The sequence below is a fragment of the Lactuca serriola genome, chromosome 6 (genome assembly GCF_051521515.1).
Source record: "Lactuca serriola cultivar US96UC23 chromosome 6, Lser_US96UC23_V15, whole genome shotgun sequence".
In the NCBI taxonomy this organism is placed as follows: Eukaryota; Viridiplantae; Streptophyta; class Magnoliopsida; order Asterales; family Asteraceae; genus Lactuca; species Lactuca serriola.
Genome location: NC_136413.1, coordinates 115,119,689 through 115,143,276, shown reverse-complemented (window position 1 = coordinate 115,143,276; position 23,588 = coordinate 115,119,689). Strand labels below are relative to the sequence as shown.

General features: G+C 36.4%; 1 protein-coding gene and 1 pseudogene across 1 annotated transcript; one reads left to right on the top strand and one right to left on the bottom strand.

Moving 5' to 3' along the window:
* Positions 1–3,336: 3,336 nt before the first annotated feature.
* LOC145060081 (phenylacetaldehyde reductase-like) lies at positions 3,337–6,338 on the bottom strand (annotated as a pseudogene).
* Positions 6,339–6,948: 610 nt separating this feature from the next.
* Positions 6,949–22,242, top strand: LOC145060080 (glucose and ribitol dehydrogenase-like). The gene is made up of 5 exons (XM_079007807.1): positions 6,949–7,245; positions 7,486–7,623; positions 19,521–19,897; positions 21,716–22,068; positions 22,178–22,242. Exons 1-5 carry the CDS (start codon positions 7,069–7,071, stop codon positions 22,240–22,242), a joined length of 1,110 nt encoding a protein of 369 aa, XP_078863933.1. The 5' UTR covers positions 6,949–7,068.
* The last annotated feature ends 1,346 nt before the right edge of the window (positions 22,243–23,588 follow it).

The window sequence follows — 23,588 nt, the reverse complement described above, 5'->3', positions numbered from 1 at the left end:
CACATACTGGGCCACGCCCGCTATTCTGGGCCTCGCCCCTACCTCGGGCCTCGCCCGCTACAACGGCCCCGCCGCTCCAGACCTCGCCTGGTTTCGAGCCCCACTCGGATACAAATCTGTTTCACTTAGGCCTCGTCTGTCACTAGGCCTTGCCCGCTAACATATAATAGCACATAAACATATCACAACACACAAGCTAAACATATACTAATGGATCCTGCCCTAAGGCCTCACCCATCTTGGGCCTCGCCCTTGTCCTGCTACTGATGAGTCGTGGAACCCCGTCCACGCTCCTACTGATAGTGAGATACGGGCCCAACCCACACTCACTCTTTCCCTAACTTGGGCCTCGCCCCTGTTCTGCAGCTACTGAGATGTAGAACACCATCCACACTCTGCTATTAGTGAGATACAGGACCTCGCCCACTCTCACCTCCCTACCAGGCACATAGATGTATCACACAGACAACAAGTATAACTATCATATAAACCATTCCTTAGGCACCCGCCCGCTATCATTGGACCTCATCCTGAATATCATACTAGCATACTCTGCCTAGGGCTAACCCCCGGGTCTTCTACTCATAACTACATGGGCCAGCATTGTGGCCTTAGACCCATTCACACAAAGGGAAACTCATCTGCACTTGCTGAATTTGCTGATAATCCCTCTAGCTGCTGCCCGGCAACTCCCTGAACTCCTGATCCACTAGCTCCCCGAGCTACCAATATCAATGCAACACTTAGTCTAACTGTCCCCTGAAAGTCAACTATGTCAAATCTGGTCAAAGTCAATGTCCTGGTCAAGGTTAACCTTCCAGATCAACCCTACTCGCCGAGTCTGCCTACTAACTCGCCGAGTTCACACGTTCAGAGACCTTTCATTTGCGACTCGACTCGCCGAGTCAGCCCCTGACTCGCCGAGTCTACCGATTTCTGAGTCCTGACCTGCCCAACTCACTGGGTCCCCACTCAACTCACTGATCCGAGTCTTAACTTAAAGGGTTTGAGGTTTCACGACTTGACTCGCCGAGTCCAAGAGCAGACTCGCTGAGTTCAAGGCAATCTTCAACAGACTCGCCGATTTGTTCTTCCAACTCGCCGAGTTCCTACCCAACTTCATCCAAGTTGCCGAGTCCACCCATGCGACTCACCGCGTCGCTCCAGGTCTTAATCCATTCAGTGGCTTTTCGAGCCATGCAGGGGCTCCAAATCATAGATCCATACTTCCAAGGCTCAATCCTTACGTAAAGTTGCAAACTTTACGTATAACTAAAGAGATCTAGGTTCAAAACACACTAGGGCTAGGTTTAAGGACAAACGGGCTTCACCAACTACTTAATATCTGATGCTTTATGGGTTTCTAGGCCAAGACAACCCTAGATCCGAAGTTCTCTTTGCTCACAAAGGCACAATACACGAATTGGCCTTGGAAATGGCCCAAAATAACAAGATCTAACTAGGAAAGGGGATCTTAGTGAAATACAGCCAAGGTATGAGCTTCATACCTTTCTAGGATTTGAAATGACACACGAACACAAAGTCCACTACTACTTCTTGAATCACCCAAGGTCTTCCTTCTTCCTTCTAGCTTTAAATCACTCAAAAATGGCAAGAGAAGCTCAAGGACACTCAATGGCTGCTTAGGGTTTTGAGAGAAGGTAAAGGGAGTGATGGAGGCTGGGGTGAAGGCCTAAAATGATGCTTAAATAGGGCACCAAGCCCGGAAATTAGGGTTTTCCAACCCAGACTGGACTCGTCGAGTTGGTCCCTTCGACTCGCCGAGTCGGTCACTTAAACCCCGACATGGGTCCCGCTCCAACTCGCCAAGTTCACCTATGGACTCGATGATTTGACCCCTTTAACTTAGTGTTTATCCTTTCCTTTCTTGGTCTTTCTGATTCTGGGTGTTACATATCATCTAGGTTTGCTACTACCTGATATGTTATATGTTGGCATGATATGTTATATGTGATAGTAGTAGAGTTCGTTTGTTAAGACCGAAGGGTAGGTTAGACACCCTAGATATGTCTGACAGTACGTGATGATATGTTTATATGCTGGCATGATGTGTTATATGTGATAGTGGTAGTAGGGGAATAGTCCCCAAGTTCGGTTGTTAGGGCCAAAGGGTGGTTCGGACACCCCAGATATGTCTGATAGTATGTTTATGTTGTGATATATGTTATAGTAGCAGTCGGGGGTGGAGTAGTCCCCGAGGGTCGGTTGTTAGGACCGACGGGCAAGTCAGCACCCCAGAATGGCTTGACACGGGTAGGACGGCACCCCAGAATGGTCGTATGGGTAGGACGACACCCCAGAATGGCCGCATGGGTAGGTCGGCACCCCAGAATGGCCGTACAGGTAGGTCGGGCACCCCAGAATTGCCCGACAGTATGTATGTTATGTGATTGTATGGTATGTGGTACGATGGGGGAACTCACTAAGCTTCGTGCTTACAGTTTATAGTTTTGCTTTCAGGTACCTCTTCAGCTAAGGGGAAGGAGCTGGCGCGGTAGCGACACATCATACACACACTCTTTGTTTTCTGCATTATGAGTTATTCTGGAATTTGTACTCTGACATCATTATGTTTTTACGACTCGGTTCTCAGTTTGGACGTGAAAATTGGGTCGTTACAATATGTTCTCTCACTAGGATTGATAGAACTTCCTGAAATAATAATAACTACTTGCTAATAATAATGCAAATCCAACAACAACTCATCTTCTATACCTCAGTTATGCTGGATAATTTATGGACTAAAATATCGACAATCATCTCATTAGATTTAAACATACTGATTTGCAAATCAGCAAGCAAAGCAACACCCAATTGATTATCATGGTCTGAACAATAGTTTTCTATATCTTCCTGAGGCTTTAGAAAAACTTGAAAATCATCATTGTACCCAAGTATTTATAAACCTAAAAATGAAAACAATTTAATTTTCCACCAAAGTTAAAATCAAAATATTAGAAACAAGATTACCATATAAATAGTCGAGCCATTTTTGATTTTATTTATTACCTGTTTGAATAGACACCAATAAAAAAAGTCACTTACATCGGATTTAAGCATTGGCTGGAGTATATCAGCAACATCATGAATTTGATACATCACTATCGCTTTTACTGTCAACTTATCACCATAATTACGTATACAGATGAATAGTATCAAAAGTATCTCCATGATAAACATCATTGTCGTCATCGCCCATTGGTTCAGGAAGAGAAAGAACATCGATCAGGAACTCCATGAATCATAAGCCAATCACTGTAACACATGTTCAGAAATGTGATCGAACGTTCATTCACCTTCGGCTTTCTTTAAAAATTAATCTAAATTCCTAAAAATTACTAAAAAAAAGCATAAATGATCCCACTCTTTAATCTACAACAAAAAATTTACAATTCATAAAATCATTCATAGAAACGTATTTTTAAATCACAAATCAACAATCGACATGATATGAAAAAGTCAACAGGAAACCGTTTGAAAGCAACAAAATTGTAAATCACAAATCAACAATCGACATGATATGTAAAAATCAACAGGAAACCGATTGAAAACAACATAAAATCGATTTGAGAAGTTATCAGAGACTAAAAATTTCGATGAAAAGTGTCGGAAATTAATTTGATTGTAACGTACCTGGTTCGTTGTGAACGAAGACAAACTTCCAGATCGTGCATGCGATTTCAATCCCTAGTGTTTTGACAATCTATGAAGTGGTGTTTGTAGACAACGATTGTAGGGGAAATTGGTGATGATTGTGGCGTAAATCGATACTGATTGAGATTAACAATCGACCCATAGTGAGTGCATCCAATTCGATCCTTAGTGCGGTTTTGAAAGTGGTGGAGTCGACATCAGAGACATTCGTCGGATGGAATCGACGACTAGAGAGGGGAGGTGTGAAGAAGACGAGATAAGAGAGAGAAAGAGAGAAAGAAGACGTAATAGAAGAGAGAGAGAGAGAGAGAGAGAGAGAGAGAGAGAGAGAGGTTCAATTAAAATTAATTATAATTAGTTAATAAATTGAAATGATATGTTTTATGTCCATTATGCCCTTGTGATCTTTTTCAAAAAGTCTAACATACCATTAAGATTAACAATAATTACAATTATACCATCATCAATCTAATCCGTCCAAAAAATTGATACGACGTTCCACTTTTAGTTATTGGGTTCTCAGGAAACTTTGAGTTCTCAAATCATGATTCCAATATATATATATATATATATATATATATATATATATATATATATATATATATATATATATATATATATATATATATATATATATATATAGGCTTAGGTTATTCTATTCAAAGTAATTATTGTGTTATTGTATGCATAAATGTGTGCCAATCAATTTTACTTATTTTAAGAAAGTGAATAATACATGTTATTAAATTAAAAATAATTAGAAAATACCATCTAATTTCATTTTAAGGGTTTTTTAGTCAATTAACATCAATTTAAAAAAGGAAAATTGCATATTTTAAGGGATAATAGATTCTATTAATTTTAAAAATCTTATTGTAGTGATGATAATTCTCGGATATTCTGACAGAATATATTTATCAAAAATAAAAATATTCTTGAAGCATAAAATAATAAAAATATTTTTGAACCTATTTCTTGATCATAACTTTAAAAACTTCTTGGAGAATAACAAATTCTTGAACCATCAATTGAAAAATAAAAACAAAAAGTACATTAATTCTTATAGAATACGTGTAACAATTGCTAAGAATTACATTTATTATTAAAGAATAAAACTAAAAAATATTCAAATCGGAAAAAAAACATCAAAATCTAACAAAGACACTAATACAATCTAAAAGAATAATGTTGCTAAGAATCACTTTCAATTTCATGGTCCATTCTTCAAGCATCAGCTGCTTCCGTGGAATCAAATCCAATGTATAAATCAGTGAGAAAATATCCATATTCCATTCCAACACGATTGGAATTCGTGATTTCATTCTGATAGAATTGGAATTCAAGATGCAGTTACGATATGCATTATGTTGGAAAAATATCCAAAGTAAACAACAATTTAATGTGAATGATACTGCATCACTCACATCAACCAGTCTATAAATTCCATCTGGAAATATTTCCTTTCCTACATATTATAAGGATTTGAGCATGCAATATGTTTAATAAATTAATTATACAGATCCGATGAATTGATTTTTAGTTGTAGTAGACAATTACCAGTTACAATCAATCCCATAATCCACTCAGAAGTGGTGTTGAGAGTTGGCTGTAAGAGAGGACCAATGACAAACCCAGGATTTATAACCACCAACTCGATGCAAACCTTTCTCTTTACAAAATTTCACACCAACATCCTCACCCAGGGTCTTCGAAAGTGGATACCATAACTGTAAATTACAAACTTTTTGACTAATTAATAATAAAGTTAAAGTTGTAACACAATTATATATATATATATATATATATATATATATATATATATATATATATATATATATATACCTTTTTCTATTCACAAGTTTCAGGATCTGAAAATCATGTTTCATCCACCACAGCACCAAACTCCCGAGGTTCTACACGAAACATAACCGCAGTCATGGAAGATGTCAAAACCACTCTTTTGAGAGATGGAACTTTTGCAGCTGATTTGAGAACATTAAGTGTCCCCTTCACTGCAGGATCTAGGAATTGTGCCTTTGGGTTAAAAACTGAAACTAAAGGTATAACAGGATATGCCATATGAAAGACACATTCGCAGCCATTAACTGCGGACTCGAAAGATCCTTGTTCAGTGAGGTTAGCTTCAAACAAAGACAACCTTTCCTTAGCTCCATCAAGGGCAAGTAGGTGTTATGTCTTGTTTGGATCATCTACACCATATATTAAAGGAATCTATTAGAGGAAAACAAAACGAAATCTTGAGGATGAACAATCTGATTAATTACTTACACAATTAACCTACTACTCAGATTGAAGAATCGAACTCAGAGATGAAAAGTCAAAATTAGAAAGAAGGCCGAAGAGGCTGACCGAGGGAGCGGACGGTAGCATGAACGGTATAACAAAATATACAGATATTACCAGGTGAATGGGGCGAAGGAGAAGGAGGAGGGGTCTCTAGCACCCTGTCTTGAAGGGAAAAAAGAAGATCGAGATTATCACCGTGTGTTGACATGATGGATTCAATGGCTTGTCTGATTCATCTGGTTCAAACGAAGAAGGCACTGGTAGCAGCAATAGCGTCGCAGCAGGTAACAGAGGCGGACACTCATCGAGCCCAGAAGGAAAACGTCAACGAACGACCATCGAGAGCCTGATTAGCATAATCCTACCAGAAAACGATAGCGGGTCGTGTATCTTTCTTCTTCGATTATTAAGAATCGCGACCATGGTGATGTCGATCTTATTCACTTTCGGTGGTTTTAAAAAGCCCTAGGTAGCTGAAGTCAATAGCTACCATAATTATAGGATATTATTTGTGGAAACTAATTATCAAATTACATATTTACCCTTATTTATTTATTTAATTATTTGTTTTTAATTTAAATTTTGATTGGCCCACATTTATGCATACAATAACACAATAATTACTTTAAACACCCGAACCTAGCTCGCTCTCTCTCTCTCTCTCTCTCTCTCTATATATATATATATATATATATATATATATATATATATATATATATATATATATATATATATATATATATATATATATATATATATATATATATATATATATAAAGAAGAAATAATAGGTACCTAAAGGACATGAAAAGATTACTCACAATTAATGAGATCTATAGACACAAGCAATAGAAACCAATGTAAATAGAAATCTTTCCTGTAGACTTTTCATATAATGTGTTTACGTGTCTTGGTAGCTAAGTAGTCAGATGATAGAAGAAGCAAGGTTGAAATGCATACCAAACATTCATTTCATATTATTGAACTTGACGTTTATATGATTGATGTTTTCCTACTATATATGTAATGTTTCTTAACGATGTTTTTCGTCCGTTTCATCCATTGTAAGTGATATTCTGCTAAGTAATGGCTTGTTTAGTGGGATCGGTGTCCAGCAGACCGATTCTTATCAAAGAGAACTCATGTGTATGGTCATTGAGGCTGCTGGCTTCACGTGCTTCAACAAACATAAGCAATAACGCTGTTGAAGCGATGGTACCAACTGGTTTCCAACGTGGTTCCTCTAGTATTCAAGCCTTTAAGGTCATCTTATTTTTTATTCAAAATCTTTACTTTAATTCGGTTGAGTAATGTGTATTTCAATAAAATATTGGATGAGTAATGCATTGTTTAGTGTATGTTTGAAGCTTGAGTCCAATGCCTTGCATGTTTGACGTCTATATAGTTTCTATTTTTTTTTTATCGGACATGTAAGTATCCATTGATGACAAACTCTCACAAGCATACAAGTATTTTAATGGATGTTTGGTGACTATTCCATAGGTAAAGGCGATGCAGAGGGAAGAATTCAAACGGCGATTTCCACCGCAACACCAGGATGGTCAACCCGGAAAAGAGTACCTCATGGATCCTTTGCCAATATTCAGCAATCCTCATTATCAACCCACTAACAAACTGCAAGTACAATTCGTTCACCAAGTTTCAGTTATTCTAATCATTTCTTAACCTTTCTAAAGTGCTGCTGATAAATTAGAAGAAATTAAATTCCTTATTTATTAAGCTTTTGAGTTTGCAGTTATTACGCCTAAAAGCATATGGTGTGGGTACAAGACTTGCTCGTTGTGGCTGAGATGGACGCCCACAACGGCGTTGCATCTTGTTGTACACCACCCCGACATCTAGTTGCTTCTTGTTGCCGTTACAACCTACAGCAACAACAACGAGTAAAAATGCGAACGTTGCCCTCTTTTTAGCCGTTGTCAAAAGTCAAAACAAAAAATAAATAAAACATATTTATTCTCAAAAAGTTGGTGTTACATCTTGTTGCTCATTTCCTCGTTTGGTGTTATAATACCATTTGCTTATGTAGCATGTGAGACGATACCACTTGATGTTGCATCTTGTTGCCACATCCAATGGTCTAATAGTAGACACACACCACATCATATGTATGGTGGGCTGCGGTTGGTGAAACTCCACGCGTGAATCCCTCTCCTTACATCCCTTTCTCCTCTTTATTTTAATGTATTACTAAATTATATATATATTTAAAAAAAATTATAAAAAATGTATCAAATTTCATGGTTTCTAGTTTTTTATTTCTTATAAACCACGCTCTTGAAGCTATTTACAATCACCATTTAAAAACCCTTGAACTTCGCCTTAAAGACGACTTGCAACTTCTTAAACATGGCTCTCGATCCTTATCAGAATATGGTCGCCGATTTAAATCATTGTGTGATCAGCTTGCTGCTACATCAATGTCCCTTTATCCGTTTTCCTTATTTACCTGTCTCCTTGCTTGTGCTGAAAGCTTAGAGATTCTACAACAATCCATGGACATTGATGCTTCTCTTGAGGCTGCTTGTTGCCTAAACCCAATGTCTTCCTTCTTGCAATTATACTTCCTCGAATCCGCGCGTGTTCGTGGGTGTGGAGGTCGTGGTGTGGATCTTGAAACCGGTCTAATAATCGGTGAAATTATTCACCCAAATCTCAGATGTGCGATAAATTTAGTCATACTGGTAAAACATGATCTCAACGTTATACTCAATTTTCTAATCGTGCAAAAGCATTAACACACTCATGCTCGCTAGCTAATTCTAATCGATCTGTCTTGTTGGTTGACATCGGAGCTTCCACACGTATGGCTCTATCCCCTGTTAAGGATCACTCAATTCCTTACTCGGGATCGAAAACATCGTTGTCGGTAACGATACCAATTTATCTATATCTCGTATTGGCTCTTTGTATCATCATTGTCTATTACTTTAGAAGATGTAATGGTTATTTTGACACTTACGAAAAAATTTCTCACGATTAGCAAGCTCACAATTATCCAATTGATGTTTTATTTACACATGACTCGTTTTCACTTTGGAATCCAAGAAAAAACCATACTGGCTAAACAAAGTGTTGAGCATGGGTTATATGTGCTGAAGCAAGGACAAAGTGCTTTTCTATATTGTTTAAAATCTAATCATTTTGGTGAATTTTTTTGTTGAGGTGACCAAAACCGAACCTGAAAACCCAAAAACTAACAAAAACCAACGAAACCAAAACCGAAGCATAAGTCGACGGGTTGGTATGAGATTTTTCAAAAACCAAAAATTTCAGTTTGGATCAGTTTCTTTATATGGTAAAACCGAACCCGAACCGACTATATAAAATATTTATAAAAATATATATTTTATATCCTCTCTAATAAATGAAATTTTTTTTGCCACTTCGCACTCTTACATTAACTTTGATACATGCTATTTTTTGGTATTTTTGAATAAATGTTTTTTTCATTTGTCATTTTTTCATTTTTTATCTTTTCTTAATTAACAAATCAAATTTACACATCAATTTATAATTGTCTTAATTAAAAATAGTCAATAAATTACAATATTAGTACTTATATATTGTATTTAATATGTTTTCTTTTAAATTCAAATTTTAAATTTTAAATTTCAAATCTAAAATTTCAAATTTAAATAAATTTTTGTTTAAACCTTCATATATTTTTTTTGTTTTACCAAACTCGTATAACATATAGGTCTCACAACTAGTACATAATATACATATAGTTTGCATTATCCTAACAAAATCAGCGCCTGGTTCAACTGGTTAACGCGCTTGCCCTCTATCCTTTTGCGTGTTTGAATATGGGACATACAAAATTGATTTATTTTTCCAAACACTTAATACTATCCCATATTGCCGGAGGTAGCAACACAACGCATCGTCAAGCATTATAAAAGAATTTCTCTTTTCTCATAAGCTCAATTCATCCTTTCTATTTTCTCATAAGCTCAATTCATCCCACATCGCTAATGAGAATGAAAATTAGTACCTCTTGGTGCTTATATAAACTTGTATAATGCTTATCTTTGCTCAAAGGTATCCAAACTTCTTTAACCTGGAAATGAACCCGGGAAACTGGAAACTGAACTTGGAACCGAACCCGTTGGTTTGGGTTCTGGGTTCGGTTTGGATTATTTAAAAACCAATTCCATCGGTTTGGGTTAGATTATAGGTTGAAACCGACCCATGCTCAACCGTAATTTTTTGATTTGTCGAACAAATGTTTGGGGCATGTCGCATTTGACTTATTTTTGTTGCTAAAAAATAAGGGTTATTTATCACTTTTATATTGCCTAACCCTTCTTTATGTACTTCTTGTGAAATGGAAAAAAGTTATCGATTACCATTTAATGGTAATACTAAAGGAGGAGTTGTAGTTATGGACTTGGCACATTGCGATCTGTGGGGCCGACTCCAACCCCATCTGTCGATGGTTACTATTATTCTATGATTTTTATCGATGATTTTTCTCGGTTCAGTTGGATATATCCCTTAATAAGAAATTCAGATTTTTATGATGTACTAGACATTTCAAGAACTTTGTTGAAAACATATTTGACAGGAAAATAAAAGTTGCGAAACCGATGGTGGAACCAAATTTATGAATCCAAATGTCAAGCAACTTTTTCACTGAACATGTATTCACCATGTCTCATGTCCACACATACTTTCCCAAAATGGTCGAGCCGAACGAAAACATCGTCATATCATTGAAATGGGTCTCATAATGCTCTATCACTCGATACTTCCCACATTATATTGGTTTGATGCTTATAATTAATCATCTTCCAACACCGGCTCTATAAGGCAAATCTCCTTTCGAGATGTTACTTAAAACACTCCAAGTTATGGAATTTCCAGCCATTCGGTTACCGAGTTTGTCAGGTATTCAACAAAATAAGTTGAGTACTTCATGCAAAACAAGAAACAAACTTCGATAAAACGTGTTGATTAAAACTTCTGAAAATGTAATCAAAACTAAACACACCATCTAGCATAGTTTGGTCAAAGTGACATACGTCCGCGGGGGAACGATATATATATATATATATATATATATATATATATATATATATATATATATATAATATCTCACTTGAAGGATTGAATAACTTAGTCTTCATATACCATTAAAATCTTCATCATTAGTCAATCACACACAAACACACACTATCTCTTTCTCTCTCTCTCTCTCTCTCTCTCTCTCTCTCTTTCTATATATATATATATATATATATATATATATATATATATATTCCAATCCCTATTCCTCAAAATCTTTGAAGGACAGTTGAAGCCATGCTTAACGTCAATTTTTATGTGGTTAACACCTTAGTACATTTATCTATTGAGTTTACCATACTAAGGACTTTCTTCAGCTTATCAACCCCTTGGTTCATTATCTTTAACTCTTTGGTTAGCCGCATCTTGTGCTCATTGATCTTTTGCATCTTGGCACCTACAATCAACACATCATAAACATTTAACTAAGGATAGTTTTAGAGATCTAAACTTCTTAAGGTAACATCCATGATCAAGCTAATGTCTCTTGAACTCACTCCTCTTCATGAAGTTATGAAACTTTAAGTACCATTTCTTAGAAGTTTGCTTCATGCGATACATATTTTTCTTCTTATACATCGATTTTTTCACTCCAGTTGTAAGAGCACTCTTGGGTTGTGCCTTCCAGATGTATCCTTCCAGGTTATCATCAAGCAAATCAGTTTTATTCACATCTATCCACTTTAGATGGAGATTATCAGAGGCTATTGCATTCATGATTGAATTGACTATACTCGTCTTTACATTTGGATAATTCCCTTATTCCTTTTGTTGGATTCCCTTGATAACCAATCTTCCTTATTTATCTCATCCCTAACTCGAAACATCTGACTACTCTGCAATCCGCCCAACTCCTCATCCATAACCTTCTTCTACTATATAGAGTTCATCCTCACGTCATCTAGTTTTGAGCCCTTCAAACACATCAACAAGTCATTGGTTGATAGATGATACCTTACTGGAGTACTTCTCTTAGTGGTCATTCGGATAATATGAGGTCTAATATTTGCAACACCTAGAACTCCACCCTTAGAACTATTATGACCAAAGGTCCCATTCTCTACAGATTTATCAGAGCTCCCACTGCTTCCTGAACATCTTCTTATCCTTTGACCAATGATAGGTCTTTAGTGATTTCATGATCTTACCACTGAAGAAACTAAAATGGAACTGTAAAAACCAGAATGATTTGAAATCAACTTCCTAGACTTTGTCAGATTGCATATCTTTGCAAAACTAACTTTCTTTTATATGCTAATAGCAATCTCTTAGAAGAAACACTCATAATTTTCAGATATGACATTCTCTCTTTAGATACAAACTTCTTCATTCCTTCCTCACTTATATTACCAAAGATTTAGTGGCATAGAGTGGATGTCCCAACCCCTTCAATAACTGGTGTTTCATCTTCAGAAACCTCCATTATATAGAGTCCCCGTTTTTTACTCTCAAAAATGGTGAAATTCCCATCTTCATTTTCCACTTCTAATTACCAAATGTAAGATGATGATCCTCATTATCAAGCTACCTAACCGATGTCAAAATCTTCTATAATCATCTTGATAACCATATCTCTGACAACCATGATATTTAGACACTTCTTATCTGCCAGTCTGACCATCCATTTCTAATGCTGAAGTTATGTATTACATCACTAGAATTATTGGCATAAAATGACCTACCAAAATACAAGAGCCATGATTCAATTATGTTTTCAACTGAAAAATAAGCGTGTCACCTACAAAATCTCCTCTCATACTCATCTCCTTCTGGCCTTTATCTTCCATGAGCTCTAGGCACTGATTTTTAACATGACCACTCTCTTTGCAATTTTAATTGGTAACATCCCTGATGTTTTGTCCACCTCTCCTTCTTGAATTCGGTTTTCCACTACTCGCACCACCTCTGTTGGGATCCCTTCCTATTTCTTCAGTACTTATAAGGCTACTGGAACCTTATCTAGCACTATATCTGCACACATCTACACCAATAATTAAATCGCAAATGCCTTCGAATGTCATTTTAGAACCTCCAAATGAGTTGCTAACTTATGTCACTATACTAGACCAACTATTATGTGACATCCCCAATTTCTCGGCCAGAAAAGACCGGTTTGTTTATGCTTTATTTTAAAATCAGAGTGATCATTTAAAGAAAACGGTTGCGGAATTTGTTCCCAAAACAAAATATCATAAGAGTTTATCAAATCATTTCTTTAAAGAAATGTATTTTCATTATATAACAAAATCTCGGGATGTCATGTTCAATACAGACCAAAAGCATAAACAGAACAAAATAGACCTTACAACAGTTATTTATAACTACTGATCTATAATTCAAAACCTCTCGTCAAGTCCACCAACTTATACTCTTGTGCCATTACCTGTAATGCAAAGAAAACTGAGTGGTTCAGGCTTGGGAGCCTGGTGAGCATATAGGGTTTTCAACCCACAATAGTATAATTATTATATTCAATCATCAAACAATCAGCCCAATTACCCATCCCCATTATCTTCGTTTATTCTTAAGTACCTTCCCTAAGGGATTATCCTAAAGGTCATATCCTACATCGTATTTACCTCTCATCTCCTTACATCACATTTCCTTATATGTTTGTTCCTAAGGACTTTTTCATAAGGATCATCGCATGAATACGTAGCCACAACATCGCTTGGACTAGTAATTCATAGTAAGGGTTAGACTATCATCGCATGAATACGCAGCCACAACATCGCCTGGACTGGTAATTCATAATAAGGGTTAGACTATCATCGCATGAATACACAGCCACAACATCGCCTCGACCGATAATTCATAATAAGGGTTAGAGTATCATCGCATGAATACGCAGCCACAACATCGCCCGGACTGGTAATTCATAATAAGGGTTAGTCTATCATCGCATGAACACGCAGCCACAACATTGCCTAGACTGGTAATTCATAATAAGGGTTAGTCTATCATCGCATGAATACGTAGCCACAACATCGTCTGGACTCGTAATTCATAATAAGGGTTAGACTATCATTGCATGAATACGCAGCCACAACATCGCCTGGACTGGTAATTCATAACCTATCTATCATCACCTAATTATCCTCACCTTTCTATCATCACCTATCTCTCATCACCTAATTATCATCACCTATTTCTCATCACCTAATTATCATCACACGTCATCTAATTCATCTACCCATGTTCTACCCAACATATTTGTAGATATAAAATGCATATACAGATTAACTCATTTAAAACCTATATAAAACATCCATTCCACGCTCATCTCAAATAAACAACAATATATAAACACATAGCACGTATTTCATAGCAAATACTTAATATATATATATATATATATATATATATATATATATATATATATATATATATGTTAGAAGAAAGTGATCACATACTCACCCAAAACATATACTTAATATATTCACACAATACTTGTATTAAAATCGTGTTATGAAAGGGACTATACACTCACACATATAAACAACTTTATATTATACACATAGCACGTATTTCAAAGAAAATACTTAATATTTATGTGTTAGAAGAAAGTGACCACACACTGACACATATAAACAACAATATATATACACATAGCACGTATTTTATAAAATACTTCATATCTATGTGTAAGATGAAAGTGACCACACACTCACACATATAAACAACAATATACATACACATAGCACGTATTTTATAAAATACTTTATATCTATGTGTAAGATGAAAATGACCACACACTCACACATATAAACAACAATATATATACACATAGCACGTATTTTATAAAATACTTCATATCTATATGTAAGATGAAAGTGACCACACACTCACTTGATCAGAAGATGATCAGACAGCACTATGGCTCTAAGAGTAGATATTCTTCGGTGAAACCGAGATCACTTCACACACCGGGTTTCTCGCAGACAGAGCTTCGGCTCGAAAACTCTTTTCTTCTTGGGATCTTCGGGTTTCAGAACTTGCTTGGGTCTCGGGGTTGATACCGGGGTTTCGGGGGGTTAAAATAGGGCTTAGAGGGTTTATTGGGAGTGGGAGAGAAGGGATGGAGCAACCATAGTCGGCTGGCCCTTCAAATCTACTTATAGGGCAAAATTGGCCCTTGCCACGTCGTGGAACCTTTTTCCACGTCGTGGGCTTGGTCGTCACTGCATACGTCATCGCAAGTTGTGTATGGGGGAATCCCAGAGGTGTCAAGAGACTTGCCATGTCGTGGCACTGCTTGCCACGTCGTGGTCTCTGACACAGCTTTGGGGTTCGCGCCCCGAACTTCAGAAATTCATAACTTTCACATACGAACTCTGTTTTCGACGTTCTTTATATCGACGCGAAGGTGAGATTGTGCTCTACAACTCTCATTTAGACTCCATTGGCTAATTTTGACTTTATTTTTAATATATTATAATTATATTACTTATATATTATTTTTAGTAGGCCGGGATAGGAAAACTCCGTTATAAACTCATAACTCCTTCGTCTGACGTCCGTTTTCGTCCGTCTTTCCGTCGTTGCACTACTATCGATGAGATCTTCAATTCTCATTTAGATTGTTTTGGATAAATATCTCTCTAACGTAAATTCACTATTTACGTCGCGTTGTGTCGTGTCGGTTCTGTTGCGAAACTTCGATAGGTCATAACTTCTTCGTTATAGCTTGGATTTCGGCGTTCTTTATATTTTCGGAAACCTTGAGACATATACTACAACTTGTTTAAGATTAATCCTTCTAAATAATCTTCCATCAAAAAGTCATTTTTGATGCTTATTGTCTCTAAATTGACTAGCCCTAATCTACGGGCATTACATATTAGGAAAAGATGATAATAGCAGCAAAGCCATTACTTCTTCCTCAAATCCAATGTCAACCAAAATTAACCTTGATTGATTAAGTTGGACTCATTCACATGGCCAGTTTCGAGTCATCCTCCTTCATCTTCAAATTCACGAACTGTCGAATCAAGAAAACCTTATTCACTATTGAAGATTTCGTACATGTCAGATAGTGTCTTGATCAAGACATGAGTAGCCTTCATATTGACAATGTTGTAAGCAACATTCTTTACCAATAATAATCTCACCACACCAAGTGCCATCCGATCTAAAAAATCCCAAGCTTCTCCTTCATTTATCATATTTCGTTCTAGAAAACGGTTCATATAACTTCTTCTGATAGAGATTGTCATTGATTTGCATTTTCCTGAAACCGAAATCATGACCATCAAATTTGTCAATCTTAACTCTCCCATCTTCATCCCTAGCTCTGATACTAGTTCTTTGGGTATTCAACAAAACAGTTTAAGCACTTCAAACAAAACGATAAACGTACTTCGGCGAAACTTGTGGAATAAAATTTTTGAAAATGAAATCAAAATTGAACATAGTGTTTAACGTGCTCATCCAAAGTGACCTATATCTGCGGGCGAACGAGAGAGAGAGAGAGAGAGAGAGAGAGAGAGAGAGAGAGAGAGAAAGAGAGAGAGAGCGAGAGAGAGAGAGAGAGAGATAAAGAGAGAGATAGATGATTTTATTAAACTTCCAAGAACAATTACAATCACACACAAAATGTTACACCTTACTTATGCTCTCAAAACAAAATAATCTATCTTTCTTACTAACTGCTCAAGAGGATGTGCTCTCAACCTCACAATGATTTATCTCTTCAAATTCATGTGTAAGGAATAATGAATGGGGGATATGAGCCTATTTATAGTCAACCATGGAAAACCATCATTCTGATGGGCCAGTCCTATAATTTTTTTGGTCTATATAGTGGGTGCCGTAAATTCCAAATACGGGTGCTTCTAGAATCTTTAGTCTTGACGAATGTGCATGACCACCTTCCATGCACTTACGGTTGCACCTAGTAAGCCATGGAGCATTAATGGGGGCACACTAGCTTATAAGGTCCCTACCCTATAGAAAAAAATGATGCATCTGCTCCAATGGGGTGTATCCTGCTTCTAAAGAGGCACATCTGCTCCAAAGGTGGCACACCCTGATTCCAAGGGTAGGCATCATGCTACCAGTTGGAACACGAAGGGCACACTTGAATACCAATGAAACACTTGAACACCAATAGCATACTTGAACATCAACCTCATACTTAAACAATAAATACACACTTGAAGACCATCAACACATTTAAAAATAAAGTGCACACTTGAAAATCAATGATACACTTGAACACCAAATGCACACTTAAACATCTACAACACACTTGAACAACAAGGGCACACATGAACACCAAGGGCACACTTGAACACCAAGGCCACACTTAAACATATTCAATACAACTGAACATGACTTTGCACCTTAACAAAGTTTTCCCCTTCTTATGGGATTATGCTAAACTTAACTTTCATCCTTGTAGTCTTTTGTGTATTTTTCTTGGTTATAGCAGTCATTAAATTCTTTCATTGTCTTGTAAAAATATCCTCTTGAGTTTACACTTCTCAACATGCAAAATTTGATGAGAAACATTTTTCTTTTGTTGATATATCATCTTCTACAACAACCATTGACGTTGCCATACTTTTAGAACCTAGAGTTAATGCTACCGCCCCCAATCTATTACTATCATTCTGGTCTGCCATCCAATACCCACCAACAACCCAACCTACCACTTATGTACCGATCCACATGATTATCTAATCCTATCTAACATACCCACACCTATTGTTGCACCTTCTTCAGCTTCAACCCCAACCACTACCTTGTTACCTTCTAATTGTCTTATGAAAGACCTGGATTCATCTTGTAACTTGCCTAAGGCTGTTCTTGTGAACTAATGACGATTAGAAGTCATTATGGTATTTAAAAACCATGCAAATTGGTTGGTCTTGCTTCTCGGGAACCCAAAGGATTTAAATCTTCTATGAAATATCCAACTTGGGTCTCTACTATGGAAAACGAAATATCTATCTAATGGATCCAATGATCACTATAAAGCGCCTTTATTTGCTCAAGGATTCACTTAGATACCTAGAATTGATTATATCCTCACATCTAGTCCATTCATCAAAGCCTCCACTATGAGGATTGTTCTATCACTTGCCGTTATAATGAATTGACCTCTCTATTAGTTGGACAAAAAAAATTCCTTTTTGAATGGCCACTTAACTGAAACGATTTATATGGAGCAACCATTGGGCTACATTGATCCTTGTTTCCCAAATCAAGTTTATTGTTTAAATAAAGCGCTCTACGGCCTTGAACAAGCCTCCCAAGCTTGGTTCCAATGATTGAGTACTTTTAAAAAAACTTGGATTGCAATGTAGCCATGAAAAATACTTCATTGGTTGGGTTCATCCGCATATCTACTCTTCTCTACCTTCGGGTCTACATCTATGCCATCAGTTTTACCGACAATGATCAAACACTACTTAAAAATTTATTACTCGGATCAATGTTGAGTTTGCCACCAAAGATCTTGGTTGATTGAGTTATTTTCTTGGTCTCGAGGCTGCTTACATGTTGGTAGATTATTTCTTAGTCAAGCTAAGTATTCCTTTGATATTTTTTCATGTACTCAGATCCTTGAAGCTAAACTCGTGCCAACTCCATTTGTGGCAACTACTCACCTTCAAGCCTCAAGTACTTCATTTCCGGATCACACATAATACCATCCCTTGGTTGGAGCGCTTCGGTATCTAATCATCACTCGACCCGATCTCTCATTTGCGGTTAATACGATTAGCCAATACTTAAATTCACATACGGATGATCACTTCCTTTCCGGTAGATGCATCCTCCGATATCTAAAAGGTATTGTCGAATTTGGTCTCTATTTCTCTCGTTCTTCACCCTCATCATCGATTCTTTTACACTCGGATGCCGATTGGGCACGATATGTTGACACTTGTCGATCCACATATGGTTATTAAATCTTTATCGGTGATAATCTTATCTCAGCAGTCAATCTGAGTATCATGCTCTTGTCAACATTGCAGCTGAAATGGTTTAGGTCACCCATGTGTTGTGTGACCTTCACACAGATCCGTTGTATAAACTGACTCTATTATATGATAACAAAAGCACAATTTTTCTCTCCTAAAACCCGATTGCATATAAACGCACCAAACATATAAATATAGACTACTATTTTATCCGAGAACTTGTCTCATAGGTGTTGTTAGTGTTAATTTTGTCCCCTACAACCTTCAACTTAACAATATTAGTTGATAATATCATAATATTAGTTTATCTTTATCTCTATTCTAGTTTATCTTAACTTATAGGTCAAACCGTCAAAGTTTGTAATTAGATTTTATCTTCTGTATCTGTACCTATTATTTTAAATAGAAACTCTGCTCCACGTTCACGGGGTGAGATTAATACTCTTCATATTGCATGTCCGCTTGCTTTCTATCTAAAACGCCATCTATTGTTTCGTGTTAATTAATTTCTTGGTGCAGGGAAAGGTGGCTTTGGTGACAGGAGGGGATTCGGGTATTGGGAGGTCTGTTTGCTACTTCTTTGCTAAGGAGGGTGCAACTATAGCATTCACTTATGTTAAAGGTGTTGAAGACATAGATGCAAAGTACACCTTAGAGATGATAAATGATTCAAAAATGAGTTACGCAGGTGATCCAATTGCAATACCTGCTGATCTTAGGTATGATAAGCAATGTAAGAAAGTTGTAGACGAGGTTGTTTCAAAATATGGACGCATTGATGTACTGGTGAACAATGCAGCCGTGCAGTACGCAACATATACATTAGACAATATCACGGAAGAGAGGCTTGAAAGGATATTTAGGACTAATATATTCTCCTATTTCTTCATGACAAGGTGTGTTATCCTCTTACTATGCTCGTTATTATTTTTTTTTCTTTGACAAATTAATGTTTTCTTGAGAAATTCTATTACATTGTCCCTATACGTAAGAATTTTTAAGAGGATAAAAAACCTAATGAATAGCTATTGATTTTAAAACTAAAATTTGTTAAAGTAGAGCATGAACGGATAATTGTACTAACTTACATTATCACTTTAAAGAAAATGGGATTTTTGTATACAAGTAATAGGAATATATTGTAAATCACACGGTAATAATTGATAAATTTCGTCTTATCTTTTATGTCTGCTGAATCAACTATACTAGTTTTTGTTTATAGTTTAATATTATATCCAAAATATTAGTTATGGGCAATACTTTGTTAGACGTTCGGTGATAAATCGACAATTCTACACGTAGTTATTGACTTTAGTAAATGATGATCGAGTCTCTTCTCTCTATAAAAATGGTATGTAGAGTTTATTTGTATATAAATTTGGGTAGTTAGAGTTGAAATAAATTGGAATGATTTACTAGAGTATAAGGACAACATCTAACCACGTAGGTGATTTTTGGAAATTATACTCAAATTCAATTTAAATTAGTCGTGGCATGCAACCTTCTCAAACATAGGTAAATAGAAGAAAAATCAAGTGAATAATATGTAGAGATTTTTAGTACTGATTTAAACATATTGTCATTGGAATCGAGAGTGTCTACCACTTGTACGCATGGATACGTAGACATCTGCTTACCTCAAGGATAGATAGGTGTTCTTCCATGTCATCTAATGTTTCCACTCCTTATATGAAATCTATTTAATGTGAAGCTTCCAATATATTTACAAAAACATTAATGACATGTATACCTTTGTCCAAGGGAGACTTGAACCCTTAAACATTTCATGAGGGGTATCTTTCCGGTGCCAAAAACCATTTATACATGTTTGTCAAATAACTTGATTATTTTTCACCGAAGTAGTTGAAAAGTAGAAAACTAAGAAAAGCAACAACATTTTTACACGTCATGATAGTTCTATGTCATTTTCAAAATGTACACCAAAGAAGTGTAGTTTGGAAAAAGCTAGATTTGCGGTGAAACTTAAATGAAAATATCTATTATGATGATTTGAGAAAACTCAATCGATGAAGCTTATATTTACTTCATAATATAAACAATTTTTGAATAAGAATATACAACTTTATTACTAAAAATCTTCTTAAATACAATAGTTTGCAAGTATAACAAGAATATAAAATACAAAAGTTGAAAAATATAACACGAAATAAGCTAGATACCAAGATTATAGAGTGGAGTTTTGCATAGTTTGCTGATGAACAAGACAAACAAATTAACAACGATGTAGAAACCCTAACGAATATCGAGATAGATAGAACTAGAGAGGAGAGAGGAGTGAATAATGACCTATCTCCTTAGTTGAAAGGATTTTATAACTCTGGTAATGTCTGATGACGTGTTGAGACAAAGAAGGTCCGTGTCTTTCTTCTGAGGTTTACAGGAAATGAGCCCGTGGTCCAACAATTATAATTTTCTACATCTTCGGTCACCATATTTTGTAATCTCTTAAACAACTACCTTTTCCAGCCCTACACGATAGCCCCAAAACAATAAGCCCATAGACATTTTTTATCCCATAAAACTTTCTAAGACATGCATAAGTTACTACAACATTTAAATTCAACAATTAATCAACCTAATAAAATGAATTAAAGCATTAACAGAGAAAGGTTGAGATTGCACAACTTTCTCATTAGCCTTTTTAATAAATTTCAATTTTAATTTTGATGGGTTGTGATGACTTGGATGTATAGGCATGCTATTAAGCACATGAAACCAGGAAGCAACATCATAAACACCACTTCAGTGTTGGGATTCACAGGCAACGCAAAGCTCATTGATTATGCTTCAACAAAGGGGGCCATTATGAATTTCACCAAGAGTCTAGCAATATTCCTTATTGACAAGGGGATTCGTGTTAATGGTGTGGCCCCTGGCCCTATCTGGACCCCACTTACTGCAACTCTCGACGACGAGGATATAGCAACCTTTGGGTCACAGGCACCGATGAATAGGGCAGCTCAACCCGTCGAAGTAGGTTCATCATATGTGTTCCTCGCATCCGAGGATGCTTCCTACTATACTGGCACATTTCTTCATCCCGATGGTATAATTTATACATATAAACGCATACATACATAAAACTGATGATGATAACTGCTTATTTTCTTCAATGGAAGTGTGGGTAGATCATGATGTTGAAAAATTTCTTGCAGGTGGAGAAATTGACAAAAATGCTATTCCTAGGGTGGACAACAACAAGAATTCTGAAAACCCATAACAAAATTGGATGATGGGAGATTCTGACATAAATGGAGTGAAGCATAATGTAGTCAACGCATAATTATGTTTTGTGTACTTGAAAAAAATGAGGTTTTGATGTAAAATATGATGTTGTGGAACATCAAACATGCAATTCTCGAGAGCCTTGCAAAACTCTTGAAATAAAATGCTAATGTTTTGAGTTGCAAGCTATCGAGAGAGATAACCGTATTGATGATCATGAGAAAAAAAATATGGCCGACATAATAGGGTGATAGTTATCGAGAAAGGGGAGATCACCTAAATTCTTAGGTGTTGTTTGTTTTTTCGAAGCTAAAATTTATGTAGTTTGCGGAACACATCTGCAACCCTCTGCAGTAGAAGAAGTGGACCAAACGTCTGCAAACTGCAATAAGAAGTATGTTTGTTTTTTAACGTCTGCAAATAGTTGAAATAAACTGAAATTAACCATACAATAGTTAAAAAAAATTCTAAATAAAAAATTATTTAGTTTTAATCATATGTGTAAAGCCCGAAAAATGGATCTACCAATGATCAAAGACAAATAACAGAAGCAAAAAGGAAATAATAAACAAATAACAAAACGAACCAAGCTTGCATACGCCTTAAAGCAATAAAACGTCAGATACAACTTGGAGAAAACACGAAGGCATCAACAACCTTTAAAGTCTGACACAACACCCTATTTATAGCCATGACTTACAACCGCAAGGAGTTTACGGCCGTAAGGAGTTTACGGCCGTAAACACATACCAACCGTAAACTAGACAAAATTGATTTTTTTCTACACAATCACTACCACTAATCAGTATGCCTAGACCAAACCATTAGACAGGGTCTTTCAATCTCCCCCTTGGTTTGGACTAGCTCGAGCCCATTCCTTTGTTGACAATCATCACGTCCATCTGGCCCATCGCTCCATTCCACATTCTCTTGCTTAGAATCTCCGCGATCATCGTTGTGTACACCTTGGCTCCTTCCTCGTAAATATATTCAACAACTTTAATTTGAAAGTTGCTAAGATAATGAATATCCCATTTCCTGAACTGCAGCAAGTCTCTACGATCGTACAAACGAATACACCCATTCATAAGTTTGATAACCACTCCCGATGTATTTTCATCATAGACCCAACATTCCAAAGAACTGAGAGATCCATCTTGATAGCCTTCAAGTACAGGAAACTGCTTGACTTGTTTCGTTGCTGGCCACATCACTACCTGCAACGACTTGTCAGTAGACGGTTCCAAGACATCTGGGTGTTCAAATACAACTGACTCTGCCGTCGGCATCGATGGAAATCCTTTCTTCACTTGATCATCCAGAAAGTGTTTAAACTGAGTA